Here is a 21945-nt window from a genome sequence, read left to right as displayed (position 1 = left end):
CAAGATATCTAAGCAAGCCAAAATCAAATTATATGAAGCAATAATTATACCAACAGTCATCTATGGATCAGAAGCGTGGGCAGTTAAAAAAAGAGAGGAGAAAAAACTGCTGGTATTTGAAATGAAATGCTTAAGAGAAATAAATAGAACAAGTTGGATAGAAAAGAAAAACATCACAGTCAGACAAGAACTATTGTATAAAAAGACAATAATAGAAAAAATTAGAAAACAACAACTGAGATGGTTTGGAAACACTGTACGCATGGATGCAGACAGACTTCCTAACGTCCTAATCAATACTTTTCCAACTGAAAAAAGAAGAATTTCCTTGCTGAAATTAATAAAGAACATATCGGGATGCAGAACATATAAGGAACTTTTTCGAACAGCAAGGAATAGACAAGACTGGAAGATCCTGTCTATCTTCCACAACCTGTGTTCGACGGAAGAGAAGAAGAATCCTCACCTGTGACTACTCATCTGCTCTTTCCTTCACCTTATATAATCCCTTTATCCCATATATATGTGTGTGTGTGATATAACTGATTTACTTGGCTGAGAGACATTTTTTGAAATAGATTAAATTACTATAAGCCAAGAGATAAAAAATAGAAACACTATTTTAATTTAAGTAAACTGCACAACTAGTTTCGTCCTCTTAGAAGACTTCTTTGGATGCATAACATGAGGGAACTACCATGTTACACTCTTACTACATTGTAAGAGACAAAAAAAATATATATATATACACACATTGTATATATACATTGTTAAGAAGCCAAGCGATACCAAAATAGAAAAATACTGTTTATTATTTGAGAACACAGTTAGTTTCATCTTCTTAGGAGACTTCATCGGGTGCATAAAAGTGAAATACAGAAATATACATTACAAGAGCACAACAGCTATAAGTTTACTTGCAAATGTGTTGCTAAAATTTGAAGGCTTTCTGGATGATATATATATATATATATATATATCTCACTGGGCTGCTTTCCATGCATTCCAGGCCATTCCATCCTTATGTTGACTATACCCATATACATGCATTCATTTATATTTCCAGAATCCACTCTCCTTAGCACTGTTTCTCTGTCTACCCCAACTCTTTCCTTTACCTGTACATTTGGCATTTTTGTTATTATCTCACATCACTCTTCTCTCCATTCACAAATACTTTTAGTCTTACCTGTTCCATTCTCCTGGGTTTTTTTATATCACTTCTCACCTCCTCTGATTCCTTGTTCATATCATTCATTACATTCTACTAGTAACAGTTTCTTCAATTGATTAAAAAAAATCCATTTAAATACAGTCCATTACTTCTATATAATTCCATTTGTCCCTCAAATACATTCTACACATCAGCATACTGCACCCCCCTCTCTCCCCTTACATGTTAACATTGATTTTTCTTGTTGTCTCAACTTATAATTGTCATTATACCTGGACAATACACTAACTACCCTTTTTGTTACACTGTGTTTCTCCTCAGTAATCTCATGATATCTATCCTCACATTCTCCCATTCATGCTCTTTCATATTACAAGCACTCTCACTTTTGCTCTGTCAGTCATTGCTCTCTTCTATTATTGCAGTCATGCTTGCTTTTGTTTCCACAGTCATTCTTGCTTTTGATCCATCAGTCATGCCTTTTCCATTACCACAATCATGCTTACCATTGTTCCTTCTGTTCTACTCTTTTCTGTTCCCACTGAATGTGGGAACAGAAAAGAAGTGAGTATGGAAGACAAAAGTCTTCCATACTCACAATCATATTATCAGCTATCTTATTTGCTTGCTCTTCTGGCTGATACCATTCTTGATCTTATGCTTCTCGCTGCCTTCTAACCTTGTCACTTCTCATTCTTGATTCTCCTTTAACACCCCACAGTCCATCCAAATATTAAACTTTCTGCAGATCTATACTCTTTAACTTCTCTTGTTCAATCTCTTGACAAACAGATCTTCCACATTCTTCCACTCACACATACTACATTTGCACCGGTATAACATCTTTAAACAATTTATACTCCTCACCACATTTTATTTTTACACCACGTTTCATTGTTATTGTTCCCACTGTCATTTTGCCTTAATTTACATAATCTGCAATTATACATAAAAATTACAGTTCCATCCATTAATAACTTCAAACACAATGCATTCACTCTCAACTATCAGGAATAAACAATATTTCACCAAAATGCTTCAAAGTTTTTGCCAATATTAGAGAAAATGAAACTTATCTTGACTTCAGCAGTTCCACCTGCAGTCTTCTTCCAACACCCTAATTTATCTAACTTATCCTAACCCTTTCAGCTTTGTCCATCTCCATACTGAGCAATAATTATACAGGAAAACCTCTCTTAATGCGAATTCGATATGCACGATAATCAGTTAGTGCAATTGAGTGAAATTATACTATTTCCCCACTTTACACGAGTGATTAATCAGTTAAAGTAATGTTTTACATTATGCGAAATTTTAAGTTATGCAAACATTTTTTTTGTCACCAATCTGCAGCAAGTGGAAAAGCTGGAAGTCATTAAAAGACATGAAAGTGGCGCTAGTAATACTATGATTGTGCGAGACCTGGGATGCAGTGAGTCTACATTCAGACTATATTAAATAAGAGTAAAGAATACAGAGACCAAGAAAAAGTTGCTACTACTTCTTTAAGCATGCGGATCACCTGAAATAGAATTTAATGATCAAGATGGAGGTCATCTTCTATCATTCTGGATTAAGGATTATAACCAAAAAAGAATACCTCTTAGTACAGGGAATATTCAGGCAAAAGCTCTCAATATTTTTATCTCATTGAAAGAGACTAAATTTCAAGAGGAATGTGAAAGCTTTACTGTGAGTTTAAGATGGTTTGACCGTTTAAAAATTGAAATGGACTGCATAACATTTGAATAACTGGGGAATGTGCTGTGTTGATGAAGATTCTGCAGCCAAGTTTCCTAAAGAATTGGAAAGGATAATTTAGGAGGGTGATTATGACGATTGCCAAATATTCAACATGGACGAAATTAGTCTCTTTTAGAAGTGTATGCCAACCAAAACTTTCCTAGCTAAAATTGAAGCAACTCAATCAGGATAAAAAGTACCTTAAAATCATCTTACGCTTTTATTAGGAGGAAATGCAGAAGGTGACTTTAATATGAAGCCTATGTTAATTTTTCATGTGCAAATTCCAAGATCTAACATTGTTGAAGAAATCAGCACAATTGGAAAAGAACTTTGATTTAATGAACTGGATAATGAAGATGTGAGAAACTTGCTCGATTCCCATTCAGAACATTTAAGTGAGAATGATCTCCTTCAACCAGAAGAACAGCATGCACATGAAGAAGATAAGGAGTGTAAACAAGAAGAGAATGTTACGACTAAGAAGCTAACTGCAAAAGAATTTGAGCTAGTTTTCAATCACCTTGAGCATGCTAAGGAAACATTCTTTACTTGATTTTTTCATAAAAAAAAAAGTAGCTGAATCAAATGTTTAGACATTAAATAAAAATTTAAATAATTGGTTTTTATTAATTTTGATGATTTTATCCTCTAAATATAGCTTATGCTGTAATTTTTTTCTGAATTTACGCTAACGATGGATGAATTATAATTATTCCTATTGTTTATTGTATTTGCTTAGCGTGCATTAATTGATGAATTAATTAATCGCATTAAGCGAGGTTTACCTGTATTATAATAATTTTCTTTATGTGATGTAATTTTTATTGCTTAGCATTCATTGCATTGTGGGATTTTTTTCCCCCTTTATAGAAAGGAATTTCTCAAGGAAAAACAACAGCTGGAGATTTTAAACACAAAGTTGAGGTGATAGTACAGAGGCTGGGAGTGCCAGCACAAGTTCTGGTATCCACTCGATCAGGATTATATCGTAAACCTGCCCCTGGAATGTGGGACTATTTAGTAAGGACGGCCAATCAAGGAGTTCGTGTTAATTATGAATCTTCCTTTTATGTAGGAGGTAAAAATTACTTATGTCTTAAAATATTAATTTAGCAATGATTTTTCCTGCTTAAATTAAAATGTAGCACTAAGAGTGATGCTGAAAGCTTACAGCAGGGGCTCAACAAATATGCTTGCCCACTTGCATGTGGTGAGTATATTTTCCATCTGTCAAGTAGCTGCAAACTGGGCAAAATAAGATACTTTTCATTTAATAAAAATAACTTTTTTAAAAATAAAATAACTTTAAGAAAATATCAGATGCAGTATCACTAATCACTCTGTGAAATTCCTATCAACTTACTAGGGCATATCGTTAAAAAATGAAGGGAGTCTTAGGTAAGTACATTTCTTGCGTGTGGCAAGGAGGGTTTTACATAAATTGTTGAGCACTGGATTAGAGCATCTGTTTTTTTGAATAATTTTTGCAATCTTGCATATTTAATTTGACTTTCATTATTTTTTATATACTTTTCTCTTAGGATGTGATGCTTTACTGATCATAAACTTAGTTTTTTTTAATTCTCCCCTGTTAATCTCTGACACATTTATTGATTTTCTTAATTATTTGGAAAATGTCCAAATAATTAAGAAAATGAGTCGCATCAAGCATTTGGTATAGCTGTTATTGAGTGTGCGTGTGGAATTCTCTTCTGAGAGAGAGAGAAAGAGAGAAAGGAGTGTGTGTGTGTGTGTGTGTGTGTCAGGAGAGAAATCAAGAAATATGAATGAAAAAAATGTTGAATGTAAAAATGAGAAATTGATTATGAAAAGAAATTATGAAAAATGTGAGTGAGGGAATAGATGATCAAATAGCAAAGAAAAACGAGGAGTCAGAGTAAAATGAAAGGCATATCTTAGAAAGTACAGTAAGTAATTCAGGTGACGCTAACACATGAAGACATTGTTACTCGGTTGATGTGAGCTGTTAAAAAAAGATAAGTATTGATGGTAAGGAACGATATGATCATGTTCATTTCATTACCAATACTGGTTTTTAATTTTGTGCTGTTGAAGTTGATGATTTTGAAAATTATTTTAATATTTTTTTTTTAATAATAATAATCTTAATTATTTGGAAAATGTCCAAATAATTAAGAAAATGAGTCGCATCAAGCATTTGGTATAGCTGTTATTGAGTGTGCGTGTGGAATTCTCTTCTGAGAGAGAGAGAGAGAGAGAAAGGAGTGTGTGTGTGTGTGTGTGTCAGGAGAGAAATCAAGAAATATGAATGAAAAAAATGTTGAATGTAAAAATGAGAAATTGATTATGAAAAGAAATTATGAAAAATGTGAATGAGGGAATAGATGATCAAATAGCAAAGAAAAACGAGGAGTCAGAGTAAAATGAAAGGCATATCTTAGAAAGTACAGTAAGTAATTCAGGTGACGCTAACACATGAAGACATTGTTACTCGGTTGATGTGAGCTGTTAAAAAAAGATAAGTATTGATGGTAAGGAACGATATGATCATGTTCATTTCATTACCAATACTGGTTTTTAATTTTGTGCTATTGAAGTTGATGATTTTTGGATTCTGTGGTCTTTTGTTAGGATTTTATTATCTCGGTATTGTATCCAATAGTATTGTGGCAGCCACCAGTTCTAGCACGTTGTCTAGCCCACATTTAAAGACCATGTTATTTGTAGCGTAATCGATGATTTTTAAGCTTGCTATGCATCCTATTGTTTAAAAATGTGGCAGATGCAAGAGATGAATGTGTATATATGCATGAAATGCAGGCAGTGGGAGATATGTCTCAATCTCGGGATTAGCAGCAGTTGAGATAGTGCTTCAGAAACAGGTGAAATTCAATTTGTGGATACCAATAGTGTGTTGGAGGATGGAGAAATGTGAAAGATGCACATTTGGATTTAATCTATGGCACTGTGGCAGAGGGAGATGGTTTGTCTGATGGCCATGATTGTGAGTATGATTGTCAATTGAAAGCACGATTGTGGAGAGAGAAATAGAACTACTGAGAATGGAGATGGAAGAAATGAAGACCGAGTTGAGAAGGGTGAATGAAGATATTAGGAGGCTGGAGAGGTTGACTAGTGTGAGAAGAATGAGAATAGGTGTGAGAGAAGATTGTCAGAAAGCTCAATGATAGATGGCTGAAGCTAAAAGAAATCTGAGAAAGATTATGGCTTTTTATAACAACCCTCTTTCACATCATTCATGAGAAGCTTCACATGACAAAGAGTGCAAGGTAGGTGCCCCAACTTCTCTCTTCAATTCGGAAGGAGCATCGTGTGACCTGTTTCCCCACATTTTTAGAGCTTTGCCAAGAGAATCGAACAGAAGTGCTTTAATTCATTGTCACTGGGGATGAAATTATAGTCCTTTATTATGATCCTCTTTCCAAAAGGGAATCCATGGAGTGGTGCAAACCAGGTGAAGCACTGCTGAGAAAAGCCAAGGTCACTTAGTCCACTAGGAAGATCAGCAACAATCTTTTGGGATTGCTGGGATAGTTGTTCATGTTGTATATTGTCAAAGGCCTTTGTGTAGTCAATAAAACATAAGTAGACGTCTTTCTGCTTCTCCAGATATCTTTCTATAATAGTTCTAATGTTGAAGAGTCCTTCTCCAGTTCCTTTATTTTCTTGGAAACCAGATTGTGTTTCATTAATTTCCATTTTGATTTTATGTTTATTTCTTTCTAGGATGATATATAACATAACTTTTGCTATCTTACTGATCAGACTGATTGTTCTGTATTCTTCACATTTGATTGTCTTCGATTTTTTAGGTATTGGTAGGAACGTTGAGTGCTTAAAATCTTTTGACAGATGTCCACTTTCGTATATTTTGTTACACATATCAGTCAGTGATCTTATAGCCTTATCATCTAAAGCCGTTAGATATTCGGCCATAATTCCATCCATTCCTGGAGCTTTTCCTGGTTTCAGTTTCCTAATGGCAATTGTTACTTCCCAGGTAAGATAGTAGGCCCTCCAAATCTTCTTGCATTGGCTTATCTATTCTATCATGATTATAGAGTTCCTTTGAATACTCTACCCATCTATCCCTTATTTTGTCTTTCTCCATTAGGATATTTCCATTGGTATCTTCAATGCAATGAGAGCCTTTCCAAGAGAGGAGACGCATGAAGTTTTGTGCTTTTTGTCCAGAAATGCAATTTCCTTGCATTTGTTGTTGAGCCATAGTTCTTTTGCAATCCTACGTTCTTTCCTGATCTCCTTGTTTAAGTTCTTGTATTCAGAACAATTTTTGTGTTTCTTTCTTTCCTCCATCATTTTCAGTATCTTGTCATTCATCCAGGGTTTACTCATTTTTTTCTCAAATTTGGGAATTGTTTGTTTTTCTGCCTTTTTTATGCCCTCTTTAAATTTCTGCCATCTATCCTCAATCTCATCTTTAGGGTGCTTGGTGGGATCAGGAACATTAATAGCAGTGGATTGTGCCAGTTCCTTTAAAAATTTATCTTGTATTTCTTGATTTTTAAAGGAGCCAAGATCATATTTTTCTACTTTTAGTGGTTTCATTGTTTTCTTTAATTTTATTGCTGCTTTAATGACCACAGAGTTGTGGTCTGATCCAACATCAGCCCCTGGGTATGTTTTGGCTTGTAAGATGTTATTCCAGAATTTTTTTAATCTGTAGTCACTCTGGTTCCTACAGCTGTCTCCAGGACTTTTCCCATGTCTAGGAGGGTGGCTAAATAAAGTATTTGCTATTACCAGATTGTTTTCTTCACAGAACTGTATTAATCTTTCTCCTCTTGGATTTCTGTGTCCCAGGCCCTGGTTTCCCATGCAGGAAGAGATCGTTTCTGAGCCTACTTTAGCATTTAGATCTCCCATAACGATAGTTATGTCATCTGATTTAGGTAATCAGAAGTAGGTGCATATATTTGGACAATAAAAGTATTAAAAGATTGAGCTGCAATTTTTAATTCAATTATCCTGTCACTTATGGGCCAAAAAACCCAAGTAAGGATTGTACAATCTTATTTTTTTAGTACAAATGTTACTCCATTCCATTGACTGTCTTTACATGAGTATATAATTGAATGGCTCTTTCTGTTTATTTTTCCACTATTAGTCCATTTGACTTCACTGATACCAGCAATGTCAATTTTCATTGCTTAAAGTTCTTGTATAAAGTTATCTAACTTCTCAGCTTCATATAAAGTCCTTACATTCCAAGTTGCAAGCCTTGGAATGTAAGGCTTGCAACAAAAGTTGCAGAGGGTCCAACCTTGTCTCTATTGCTTAAATCCGACATGTTCTCTGTTTCATAGTTTACTACGAAAGGTTATATGGTGAGGTTCCTGTCTCTTCCACGGTGACTGACCACATCTCTGTTTTGTCTCATAGTGTGCTCGGACTATATCACATAGTTTGCTGTCATGCCTTCATTACCATTGTCAAATTAAATTTTGGTCATCTGCTAACTCAGCCATTCTAGTCTTCAAGTGCAACAAGGAGGAAACACTCTCCTTCACTACAGCATAAAATGCTGATACCATCACTTAGTTTTGCATGTCAGTCGAGGCATGGTCCCAGGGTGTGACCGCTGGTGCACTCTACCAGCTGCTTGGAGCCATAAGTGAGAGTTGTATGAGCAGTGGGGACCAGTTCCACCTAGCCACCAAATATTTTGATGCTACTGCTGAGCAGGCAAAGGTGCTACCCCCTACTACCCATACCTTGCACCCCAATAATTATTATACATTGTCTCATATCACTAATAAATAAATTTTCAGTGAAATGCATACAATCTTTTTGAAAAATATTACTAGAAATAGAACTTATTTTTGCTCAAGCGATTCCACTATTAATCTTTTACTAATGACACAGAGTGCTTCTCCTATAGTGTAAGATTAGTGTGGGCCTTCTACAATGAGTATTCAGACTCCATGGTAGTTCCTTTATAATTACAAAGGAACTACCATGATAGCATTTCTACCAAGCAGTTCGAAATGCTAATATAATAATGATACCATAAAACACCATAACAAACTGCTGAATTAAACTTTCATAGGATGTTGCTAATCCAAAGAAAATTCACTGTGGGGAAGTTATTAACTTTAACAAACTATTTCTATAGTTCATACAAGTTGCTGTAGTGAATATCCACTGGATATTATTTGTCTAATATAAATAAATTTCTTTTAGTGCATTTTAAGTGTAGACTTTAATTTTTCTGATAATGAGAGGATTAATTCTGAAGAGTTGAAGAATGATTCAAAATATAAAATAAAAATATTCCTTGAATGGTAGAAATAATACAAATTCTGAAATAGTACACCTCTCATCTCTCTTTTTTTTTTTTTTTCAGAAAAATACTGTCTCAGTATAAAAAAAAAAACCTGTATTATTATCATATATGTAAACTTTACTTTGTTTTAGATGCAGCAGGTAGAAATGCTAACTGGTCTCTAGGAAAGAAGAAAGATTTCTCTTGTGCAGATCGTTTGGTAAGAAATGTTTCAAATATGAAGATGAAGAAAATATAAAAATATTCATCAAAACTATCTCTTTTTCTAATTACTGTGTGAATGCTTGCATGTGCATATGTGTGTGTGTGTGTAGAGAGAATATTTTAGAAACTTCTTTCCTAGTCCTGATAATTATGTTATAATAAAAAAGTATTCATTGACTAAGGATCAGATTGTCTGCAGTTGTCATATCCTGACAACTCGTTTGGTAAGAAATGTTTCAAATATGAAGATGAAGAAAATATAAAAATATTCATCAAAACTATCTCTTTTTCTAATTACTGTGTGAATGCTTGCATGTGCATATGTGTGTGTGTGTGTGTGTGTGTGTGTAGAGAGAATATTTTAGAAACTTCTTCTTTCCTAGTCCTGATAATTATGTTATAATAAAAAAGTATTCATTGACTAAGGATCAGATTGTCTGCAGTTGTCATATCCTGACAAGATCAAAAGTATTCCATACTTCTTTCTTTTTTGCATTTTATTCAACTAGTTCGGTTACTGAAAATTATGAGAATTCCAGATGTATATCTTCAGTGGAAAGGCTTTGTTCATTGCATCATTTTTTTATATGTGGGTGGCAGAGGCGTAGCTAGGGAGAAGTGGAGGGGGCAGTGTCCGCTCCAGGTAGCACTTTGAACTTATGCAGTTAATTTTAAAATACAGTCTCGAGAACTCATTTCCAAATATTGTAATACTACTGCGAATTTTCCTCACAATTGCTGTAAGTGTTGCTAGTTGTGAGAGGAGTTTTTCTAAATTAAAATTGATTACGAATTACCTAACTATGAAATAGACTTCGAAAATGTCATCGATTTTGCTAACAGAAAAGCAAGAAAAATAACATTTTAGATTGTTGAAATTAAGGTTTTATTTAAAAAATAAAGATAGTGTTTTATAATAAATTTAGTTTAATCCTTTATCCAAGTGTGAGCAAACAAAGTTTGCTAACATCCTGAAAATATCTTCATTACTGGGGTAAGGTAGTACAATACCGGGCAACTCGTAACAAAGGTGGACCAAGCTAACATCACTCCTATCTTGGTATCTCCCATAATGCAAAACACATCTCCTTGCGGATATATGTATAATGTTATGCATTACGGGAAGGGCCACTACCCAGACTAGTTTCAACCTTTATTGAGGTCTCTTCAGTGGGAGCCAGGCCCAGAGTGGAGATACCAGGCAGAAGCAATGACGAAGTCATCTTTAGCTATAAGAGTTGCCAAAAGGTGTGCCACCTTTTTATTAAATTACTCTGGATTTAGAAAAAGATGTTGGCAGTTTATTTTTCACTTGGTTAGACTATAATAAATTTAGTTTAATCCTTTATTCAAGTGTGAGCAAACAAAGTTTGCGCCTGAAAATATCTTCAGGACTGGGGTAAGGTAGTACAATACCGGGCAACTCGTAGCAAAGGTGGACCAAGCTAACATCACTCCTATCTCAGTATCTCCCATAATGCAAAACACATCTCCTTGTGGATATGTATAATGTTATGCATTACGGGAAGGGCCACTACCCAGACTAGTTTCGACCTTTATTGAGGTCTCTTCAGTGGGAGCCAGGCCCAGAGTGGAGATACCAGGCAGAAGCAATGACGAAGTCATCTTTACCTATAAGAGTTGCCAAAAGGTGTGCCACCTTTTTATTAAATTACTCTGGATTTAGAAAAAGATGTTGGTTAACTTAGTTAGACTATAATAAATTTAGTTTAATCCTTTATCCAAGTGTGAGCTATCAAAGTTTGCACCTGAAAATATCTTCAGGACTGGGGTAAGGTAGTACAATACCAGGCAACTCGTAGCAAAGGTGGACCAAGTTAACATCACTCCTATCTCAGTATCTCCTATAATACAAAACACATCTCCTTGTGGGAGATGCTGAGATAGGAGTGATGTTAGCTTGGTCCACCTTTGCTACGAGTTGCCTGGTATTGTACTACCTTACCCCAGTCCTGAAGATATTTTCAGGTACAAACTTTGATTGCTCACACTTGGATAAAGGATTAAACTAAATTTATTATAGTCTAACCAAGTGAAAAATAAATTTCCAACATCTTTCTCTAAATCCAGAGTAATTTAATAAAAAGGTGGCACACCTTTTGGCAACTCCTATAGGTAAAGATGACCTTGCCATTGCTTCTGCCTGATATCTCCACTCTGGGCCTGGCTCCCACTGAAGAGACCTCAATAAAGGTTGAAACTAGTCTGGGAAGGGGCCCTTCCCTTAATGCATAACATTATACATATCCGCATACATACTTGTATTATACATAATACAAGTAGTGAATATGTATTTCTAAAACAAATCCAAACATTTAATGGAAAACATTGCAGTGAAGTTAATATAATTTAAACCAAAATTATAATATAGAAAGAAGAAACCTGTTATTTAAAGAATTTCATTCTGTGAAAATCCATAGAATGCGCACATACCTTCCCACCCACCAGTGGTGTAGCTAGAGCTTTTGCTGCCTGGGGTGGTCCCTGAGTTTGCCTCCCCAAGATACTGTACTGTGGGCTCCAGCCCACAGTGCAGTATCTGGCTGATAAGAAGATCCCAGTGTTGGGCCATCCACCTTGCTCACTAGACTTAGCTCCATGTGACTTTTGCCTTTTCCCAAAATTGAAATCTGCATTGAAGGGTACCCATTTTCAGCCAGTGGATGAGGTAAAGGAGAAATCAGCAGTGCTACTGAAGCAGATAACACCTGATGACTTGCAGCACTGCTTTCAACAATGGAAAATTCATATGCAATGGTGTATTTAGAGGAGGGGATAACAATTAAGTTGTACAATTGTAATAATTAACCACATTTTTGCAACCAGTCTCATTATTTAATAGCCACACCTCATATACAAATAGAACAACAATGGGCCCAAAACTGACCCCTGCATTACATCATCAATGACCATCCTCTTATGGGATACAAGACCCCCATATACGAGGGTGGTCTGGAAAGTTCTCAGCCTCAACAATAGATGACAACACTATAGGCAAGAGATTTTTTTTTTTTTTCTAAGTTGGTACATCTGTCATATGCATCCAAGTGAAATTTCAAGTCATTCTATCAAGTAGTTTGTTTTATACAGCTGTCTGAAGCAAAAGCATTGTCTGTATTCCTTGAAATGGATGAAATTGAGTATCATGCGGTTATAAAATTCTTTATAAAAGAAGGTTTAACGGCAAAATAAATTCATTCGGAGTCCATAAAAGTTTATGGGCACTCTTCTCCTTCGTTTTCGACAATTAAGAAATGGGCTGCCAAGTTTAAATGTGGCCATACCAGCTTTGAAGATGATCCACGTGAAGGACGTCCAAAAAGTGTAAAAACACCAGAAATCATTGATCAATTGCACAATATGGTATTGGATGACTGGCCAGTCAAAGTGCATGAAATTGCTGAGACTATAGATATTTCAAAAACACATGTGGGATATATTTTGCATAAAGAATTGCAAATGAAAAAGCTTTGTGCAAGATGGGTGCCACGCTTGCTCACAGCAGATCAAAAACACACATGAAAATCTCTGAACAGTACTTGAATCGTTTTAACAAGAATAAAACTGATTTTGTGCATCGATTTATTACTATGGATGAGACTTGGATTCACCATTACACCAGAATCCAAACAGCAACCAAAACAGTGAACAGAAGCCGGTTGTTCAGCACCAAAGAAAACAAAGTCGGTTCCATCAGCAGGAAAGGTCATGACATTGGTGTTTTGGGATGAAAGGCATTTTGTTTATTAATTATCTTGAAGAGAGTAAAACAATAACCTGGGAATATTATTCCGATCTTTTAACCAGACTTGATGAAAAAATGCATGAGAAAAGACCCGGTTTGCAGAAGAAAAAAATCATCTTTCATCAGTACAATGCACCTGCCCACAAAGCTGTTTTGGCAATGGGAAAATTAAGGGATCTGCACTGTGAATTGTTGGAACATCTACCCTATTCCCTAAATTTGGCTCCCTCTGACTTCTATCTCTTCCCAAAACTAAAACTCTTCCTCACTGGTAACTTTTTTTCTTTGAATCAAGATTTGATTGCAGCTGTAGAGAGGTATTTTGAAAATCTTACCGTGAACAACTACAGGGATGGGATGGTGCTGGAGCAACACTGGAATAAATATATTAGTCTTAATGGAGATTATGTTGAAAAATAATTTTGAAATTATAAATTCGTTTTTTCGTTATTAGGGCGAGAACTTTTCAGACCACCCTCGTACAAGTTTTTTGATACCTATCTGACAGCCAGTCACTGATCCAGTGCAGAAGTCTGTTATCCAATCCCATCTGTTTCAATTTATTTAATAGTTTGTTGTGTGGGAGCCTATCAAAAGCTTTTGCAAAATCCAAGTACACCGCTGTATATGCATTTCCCCTGTCCAAGGTATTTGTCGACTTGTTATAGTACATAAGTAAGTTAGTAAAACATAATCCCCCCCCCCTTAACAAACCCGTGCTGATGACCACAAAGAATACTGCTGTTTTCAACCCAATTCTATATCCCGCTCTCTCCAATCTCTCCAGTACCTTCACCACAACTGCAAATATACAAATTGGCCTATAATTTGAAGCCTCAGCCTTATAGCCATTATGCAATGGAACATTTTACCTTCTTTCCACTCCCTTGGAACCTTTACTGTTGTAAGACTTATTAAGCAAGCATGCCAATGCTACTGCCATTTCTCTGGAACATTCCCTTAAAATGCATGGTGATGTATCATCAAATCCTATTGCTTATTGACATCAAGGTTATTTATTTTCTCAAAAACCTCCTGCTCACTCACAATGAAGCCATCTTCTCCTGTGTCCTCTACACTTAAGTTCTTCATGGATTCCAATATACAAGTAGTCAAAAGGTGTCGGGCCTTATTTCTAAAATACTCTTTATTTGAGATAGATGTTGAAAGTTTTTCACTTGGTTATACTAGAAATTAAAAATGCGTAGAAATTATATTCTTGGTTTCATCCTTTATCCAAGTGTAAGCAAACAACGTTTGCGCATGAAGTATCTTCATGACTGGGCTACTTCTATATAGGGGCTAATGATTTCACATCACTTGCCTTAGTATCCCATAATGTAAGGCACATATCCTTACAGACATGTATAATGCTATGCAATATGGGAAGGGCCACTACCCACACTGTTTCAACCTTTATTGAGGCCTCATCAGTGGGAGTCAGACCCAGGAGAAAATACCAAGTTTGAAGTAACAGAAGCTATTACTTGACAAAGAGTTGTGGAGTAGTGTGTCCTCTCTCAATGAGCCCTTGGACTCCTTGGAGGTGTCGCATAATAATAATAATATTTTGATCTTCTAATATACTTCTTACCATGTTGGTCTTTCTCTGGATGTTTTTCCTGCCTTTCTCATTTCCGATTTTATTTAGTGATCATACTACCTGAGATTAACTCTGCTAACACATTCTTAAATGCTAACAATGCTAAGTTCCTTCCTTGTGTCCTGATGTTTAATATGGAAAAAAAAAAGTTTTATTGTTTTGACTAATTTCTCACTTATTCCATATAAATTTATTTCTTTGACTCCCTGTCATACCAGCTTTCCTAATTCTGTTGCTTATTTCCATGTTTTTATATGATGCCCCCCCCCCCCACATGCATGAAAGGTTACAAGATGTAACAACACTACATTGCCATATATGGGTAAGTGATTAAGGAGAAAGAAGATATCCTATAGATATCTTTATTTAAAGAGTTGGAGTTAGTTGCAAATTCAGAGAAGCAATACCCACTAAAGTATACCTATAGAAAAGGCACAGTGCAGGAACAGAGCAGCTGTGAGAAAGGGACTTAAGGGAGACTGTGAGGGAAGCAACACTAGTTAAACAGATTACCCTCTTCTGTATATCATCAAGAATTCTTAGGAAGGTTTTGTGTGCATCATCCCAATTGTAAGAACAGTATTCCAAGGTTGATCAGATCGAGACTTATAAAGTATTAGAAATTGAGAGAAAGAGAAGTAATGTTTTGAACAGAAAAGAACATCAAGTTTTTAGAGACTTAGGAGGCTATGTATGTAATAGTTATACCAGAATAAACTGGATGTGACAGTCATCCCAAGAAGAGTAAGGTGATCTTGAAAGGAAACTTGATCTTGGAACATTATCAAAAATAAGGAGGAGTAAAGTAGGATCTTTCTTGCAGGTAATAAGGCAGGCCTGAGTTTTTTTTTTTTTTTTGCACTGAAATTTACTAAGTTGTCTTTTGCCTATTTGAGAATGTTCAAAGTTTGTCATTGGTTATGGAAGACCTTAAGGTTTCTATCATTTGAGTATTACAGGGTTTCTTGAATGACGAAGAGGAATGATGAGTGCTGTCATTGGCAAAATTGTGAATAGAATTTGAAGTCAGAGAAAAGTTATTGATGTAAACGAGGAAGAGCATTTGTGAGAATACAGCATTCTGAGGTCCTATAGCATTCATAGAGAAATCTAACGAGAGGAAGCCATCCACCACGACATGCAATGAATGACCTGTGAGGAAGCTGGCATTCCAGTCACAGAGTGCAGGAGGGAGACTATAACATGGTGGCTTGTTCAGGAGGCCTTGATACCAGACACAATGACTTTGAAATATCAAGAGTGACAGTGTGAGTTTCTCCAGATCTTTGCATGACCTGTGTCTAAAGGTCGAAGAGATTAACAAGGAGTCAGCTGTAGAATGAGAATGGCAGAATCCATATTAGTGATGGCTAATTAATTGATGAGTCTCCAGGTAGTGAAGAAACTGGTTGTTAGTAACCTTCTCCATTGCTTTTGAAAGTACTGAGGTGAGAGCAATTTGATGATAGATATGGATGACTTTTGTCTCTTTTTTTTGGGTACAGGCAAGATGTAGACCTGCTTCAGTGGTGTTGGGCGGAACAAATTTTGAACACAGCTAGAGGAATACCATCTGGACTATGAGCTTTATTAGTTTGAGATTAATCAGGGTTTTCCATGACACTGGAGATTTTGTGGTGGTGGTGTGGGAGGTGATTTACATTGGTTGACCAAACAAGAATTGGAGAAAAATCTAATGCAAAACAGCCTGCTTTTTCCTTGGGTGAAGTTACCTTAGTACAATAAGGATGCAAGACATGTGGGAACTGGGATGAGCAGAAGTTATGCCCAACACCCTTAGTAAGGGACCTGAAGGCGTGATTGCCATTTGAGCAGGAAGCAAGTTTATTGCATTTTATTCTTATGAATTCTGCTTGGAAACATCGATAACTTTTTTATACTTGTTTCGGATTATTGTATAAGCTGAATGAGAAACTTGATTTTTTAATTTAAGTGATTGAAAATGCTGCATTTTTGTTATGGACTGCAGAAACACATTTTTTTTTTTTTTTTTTTTTTTTTGTGTGGGGTGTGGGCGACCAGAGTTTGTATACAGGTCAGAAGTTGCAGTGGAGTGGGGAATAAAGGCTTTCATTCCAATGGTGATTATATCCGTGTTATAGTTCTGTGCAGATTATTTGCTTTTCTCTCCTGATCCAAACGTCTGCACAGAACAGTTATAGTGCCATAGGATATGAGGCTGGGAGAAGGACGAACTGTAGAGGAGTCTTGAATATGATTGTGATCAGAGTTGACAAAGGGAGAGCAAACATCTATAGTTTATTTGGAGGGGATAGCTAGTTAAGAAAAAGTCAGGAATTTTGGAAGAATGAATGAGGATTGTCTAATATTCTAGTTGGTAGGTTAACTATTTGTGAAAATGAACTAATTTCATTTGCCATCTATACTAAAAATTGTGCATAAATGCCTGGAATGTTTTACTTGTTCTATAGATTCTCAATTCAAGATGCAGTGGATATCAATTTTCCTGCCTATTTTTCTAATCTTTGTATGGACTTATTCTAGATTTATTTAGGAGAATAACATCATCTGTATACAGAGATAAGATAATCTCTAGTTTTGATATCAGGATTGTCACTTTCCTTCATAATGTAATCCATATAGATGATGAATAACCGTGGAGATAATCTGCACCTTTGTCACTCACTTAATTTCACATAAAGCCCTTTTCCTGTACCTCCTGAATTCGGATTGCTGACTTACAACTCAAATATAGATTGCTCAATGTAACATTCCATTTGCATTATATAATAGTAGCATTTTGAACAGCTTTTTTTATTGCTTTCTTGTCATATGCCTTTTCCAGATATACAAAACTTAGATACAGATGCTTGTTATATTCCCATGATTTCTCATCTACTGTATTTATCTTAAAGTGAATCTCTGGTCCTGACAAGCTGTTTCTCTAGAACAAATCTTGTTCTTCTCCTAGTTTCATTCCACAGTTCTTCTTAGCCTTTTCTCAGTCTGCTTGTATATATTTATCAGGAACACTTAGCAAGACAATTCCTCTATAATTCTTATATTCCATTTTATTTCACTGTTTATAGGCATACTCTACTCCAATCAACTGGAATCGAACAATTTGACCAGACCTTCTGAATTATGCAGTGTAGCTACTAAAACTTTTATACCTCCATATCGATATTTCAGCCTTTCTGGTTGAATATAATCTACACCAGCTGCCTTTCCACATTTCAAGTTTTTTATCAGCTTTTTTCTACCTCAAGTATTGATATGTGCTGTCATTTTTTGTTTAATTTAGTACTCTTTCAAAGTAATTGTTCCAGACATTTAGAATATTTTTATCTTCCATTTTCATATCATCTTTATTGTATTTGATTCTTTTCCTTCCCATCTCATTGCACTCCAGTTTTGAGTGCAAGAATGGGTGGGGGCGAGAAACTGAATGTGAGTTAGAAGGAGTTATATGAGGAATTGAGTAAACTTTATACTATGATAAGGCTGTGGGACTTGATGATATATATCACACATGTTTTCAGAAAACGTTTCAAGGAATTGGCATCTGCCTTCACATACTTATCTAATATGATCTTACCTTGGATCAAGTTCCAAAGGAATTGTAGGAAGACATGATTGTACCACTTCATCAGAGACATGACAAGACTCAAGCTTCAAATTATAGACCAGTCTGTGTGTCAGGTATGGTTAAAGTGTTGGAGAGGCTAGTGAGGAGACCAAGATTCAGAATTGGTGTAAACAACATTTGTATTCTCTTTGATGGATAGCATGGGTTTGCTAAATGAAGGTTAGGTTTTAGTAAGCTTCTTACTTATTGCAATAAAGTGACAGGTGCATTGGACAAGGGAGATGCATACATAGTGGTATACTGAAATTTGCAAAGGCTTTTGATAGATTGCCACATGATAAGTTGATAGTCAAATTGGAGTGGAATTTGATGATAGATAATTGTGTTGGATCGGAGATTGGCTGTCTGATAGGTCTTAGCAAGATATGTATGGGGGGAGCAATATCCCAGAACAAGAAAATCACTAGTGGTATTCCTCAGGAGTCTTTTTTTAGGGTCGTTGCTGTTAACTTGTATGTTAATGATATTGGGAATAGTTTGAATGGGGATATTCAGTTGTTTTTAGATGGTGGAAAGTTGTGAAGAACTGTAAGGTGTAGAGCAGATGTTGTGGTTTTGCAAGAGGACTTGAGTAGACTGAAGGAATAGGAATATGATTTGCTGGTTCAGTGCTACAAAGTGTAAGGTTTAACTATTCAGAAAATAAAGATAGTGCGCAGTTGGTGGGAACATATTGGAGGAGGTGGAGGAAATAAGATATTTTTGGGATAATGGTGGATAGGGACGACCCAAAATTTAGAGCCACATTGATAAAACTGTGAGGAGAGCACATTGAATTCTGGAATGATGCAGAGAGCTTTGACTTGTAGACTTGAGGAGATCATAGTTGCATTGTATAAGGTCTTAATTAGGTTACATTTATGGACCACTATGCACAGATTTGGTCACCTGGTTTTCATGATAAATGAAATTCCATCATGGTTTGTTGATTAAACCAATAATGCCCATCCTGTTTCATTCAGTATCCACGTAGATACCTACTAACAGGATGTACCACAAAAATGATGAGGATTAGACATTAGGTCAGAAGTCGTAGTTTGGTTCTCCGTATTCCTTAAAAGGCTATGTGGAGGTCTCCTACTGGTTATCAACTCTTAAGTGAATCCTTAAAAAATTATATATATATATATATTTATATATATATAAATTATATTTTTAAAATTTTTGTTTAAATTTTTTTAAAAAATAAAAAGTATATATATAAATTATGTTTTTTACAGTTTGCTCTTAATCTAGAACTTTCATTTTATACCCCTGAAGAATTTTTTCTCAATCAGAAGAAAACAAAATCCTTTACAATGCCATCATTTGATCCAGTATGTGTATAAATATAACATTCATAAATTTTACTTTTTATATTTTAAATAATTAAGCACAAGATATTACTTTTGTTATGATCTAATGATTTATATTTACCAAAAATATATTTACTAATACGAGGCATGTTCAAAAAAAGACCAAACTTTTTAAACAGTCCACCAACCGACACAGAGAGCGTGCTGCGACTACTGAGTGCACCTAGCAGCAGGTTTTGATGATAAACTGCCATTTGCCCTGTACTGCTATGAGCATTAGTCGTCGAGTTACATCCACTGAAGTGAACATGTGCACAAGCTATTTGTTGGATTAGTGACAAAGTGACAATGAAAGAAATTGAAGAACTTCTGTGAAATTTTGCTACAAACTTGGTAAACATTTTAGAGACATTTCACTTGCTTAACCAAGTATACGGGGAGGACTGTATGAGCCGAATGCAGTGTTATGAGTGGTTTAAGCATTTAAAAAAGGGCAGAACGTTGGTCGGTGAAGATCCCAGGCCTGGACAACCTTCCACATCAACAGATGACGACCATATCGAGAGAGTTCGTGCTGTGATTCATGGAAATCATCGTTTAACTATCCAAGAAGTTGCTGATGAAGTGGGTATCAGCATAGAATCTTACCATGAAATTTTGACTGAAAAACTTCAGAGGCTCACACGTCGCTCCTCATCCACAGTTATATGGCAAAACATCAGACATGTTATGCCCCATCCACCCTATTCTCTAGACTTAGCCCCAGCAGACTTTTTCCTGTTTCACAAACTTAAAACCAATTTGAAAGGACGCTGTTTCCAAACCATAGAGGAAATTCAGGAAAATGTGATAAGAGAACTGCACACCATCACAGAAAGTGCATTCCAGGAAGTATTCCATCAATGGAAGAAACATTGAGATAGAACAGTGTATCACCAGTAGAGGGGAATATTTTGAAGGGGACTGTGCTTGAAATGTTAAATAAGCAATAAAGTCTTTATAGCAAAAGTTCGGTCTTTTTTTGAACACGCCTTGTATATTATTTTTATTATTATTGTTATGTAGGCATCTACAGGGATTCATTGAGGCCAAAGCCTGAAAGATGTAATTCCTTGGTACTTGTCATGTCTCTCCTTAAAAACATTCACCAAAGATGTACTTAAAATGCCCACTGGCAACTTATTCCATTTACTCACTGCATACCATGAAAAGAATCGGGGTGTCCTGACCTTATCTTTACTCATGTCTGAGGATGACCTAGATTTCTTTCCCCTGCCCACCTGCAACAAGCTGCAAAATTTCCCCTGTATAGTGTAAGAACCCTCTTAACTTGTATATTTCTATCATATCCATTCTCCTCCTTCTGTTTCTGAAACTTTGAAGGCTGTACTCCATTAACCTACCTTCACATACAAGGTTCCACAAGCCAGATATAATTTTAGTTAACTGGTGCTGAACCTCTTTTATACTGATTTATAGGAATAAGGAAATTATTCTCCAATTTATAAGGCCCTGATAAGACCACATGAGGACTACTGTGCTCAGATATGGTCATCTTAGTTACATGAAGATGACCATATCTGAGCACAGTAGTCCTCATGTGGTCTTATCAGTAAATTAGAGAATAATTTCCTTGTTCCTATAAATCAGTGTTATTATCAACATTCCAGTTATCCATTATGATGTTTTAACTACCTTGGCAATGTGACTAATAAAACAAGCCCTACCTTTAATAAAGCCATATTATCCTCTATAAAAGATCACTGTTATCTACTCGTATTGGATGTGATTTTATATCAGCCTCTAATACCTTAATAACAACTCTAGAGATACAGATTAGTCTGTAATTGGCACCATTGGTTCTGGCTTCACTCTTATAGTGGAATTATCTTTCTCTTCTTCCAGTCATTAGGAACTGTGTTTGAATTAAGACTCAAGTTATGCAGCCAGACTTGGAATAGCATCCCACACTTGCAATATTTTTAATACCTCTACCTCTTCTATCTCTGTCTTTTCATTCAAATCCATCCCAGCTTCTGAAAAACTAATGGGTCTGTCAGGAATGTATACCTAACCAAAATGATTACTTAATAACATGCCTGTTTCTAGCATATTTAGCACTTTCCTGTCATCTTTATTTAATAAGGTTATCCTTCCTTGATTTGATTTGAAGGGAGCTCCATAGTTTGCTGATGATGCAAAATTGGATAGGGTAA

The 21945-nt window shown here is 35.7% G+C and overlaps 1 protein-coding gene across 3 annotated transcripts in view; it reads left to right on the top strand.

Moving 5' to 3' along the window:
• PNKP (Polynucleotide kinase 3'-phosphatase) overlaps nt 1-21945 on the top strand; it is a 242599-nt gene that overhangs the window by 82420 nt on the left and 138234 nt on the right. For all 3 annotated transcript variants that reach the window (XM_090408408.1, XM_090408407.1, XM_090408409.1), the window contains 3 exons: nt 3791-3998; nt 9362-9429; nt 19655-19750. In XM_090408408.1, coding sequence (XP_090264534.1) covers nt 3791-3998; nt 9362-9429; nt 19655-19750 — 372 coding nt within the window. The remainder of the gene's footprint in view (nt 1-3790; nt 3999-9361; nt 9430-19654; nt 19751-21945) is intronic.

The sequence above is a fragment of the Typopeltis vanoorti genome, chromosome 18 (assembly GCF_054136105.1).
Source record: "Typopeltis vanoorti isolate ZY-2024b chromosome 18, IOZ_Tvanoo_1.0, whole genome shotgun sequence".
Classification (NCBI taxonomy): Eukaryota; Metazoa; Arthropoda; class Arachnida; order Uropygi; family Thelyphonidae; genus Typopeltis; species Typopeltis vanoorti.
The sequence above is the reverse complement of the archived record's forward strand: the minus strand, read 5'-3'. Positions and strand labels throughout refer to the sequence as shown.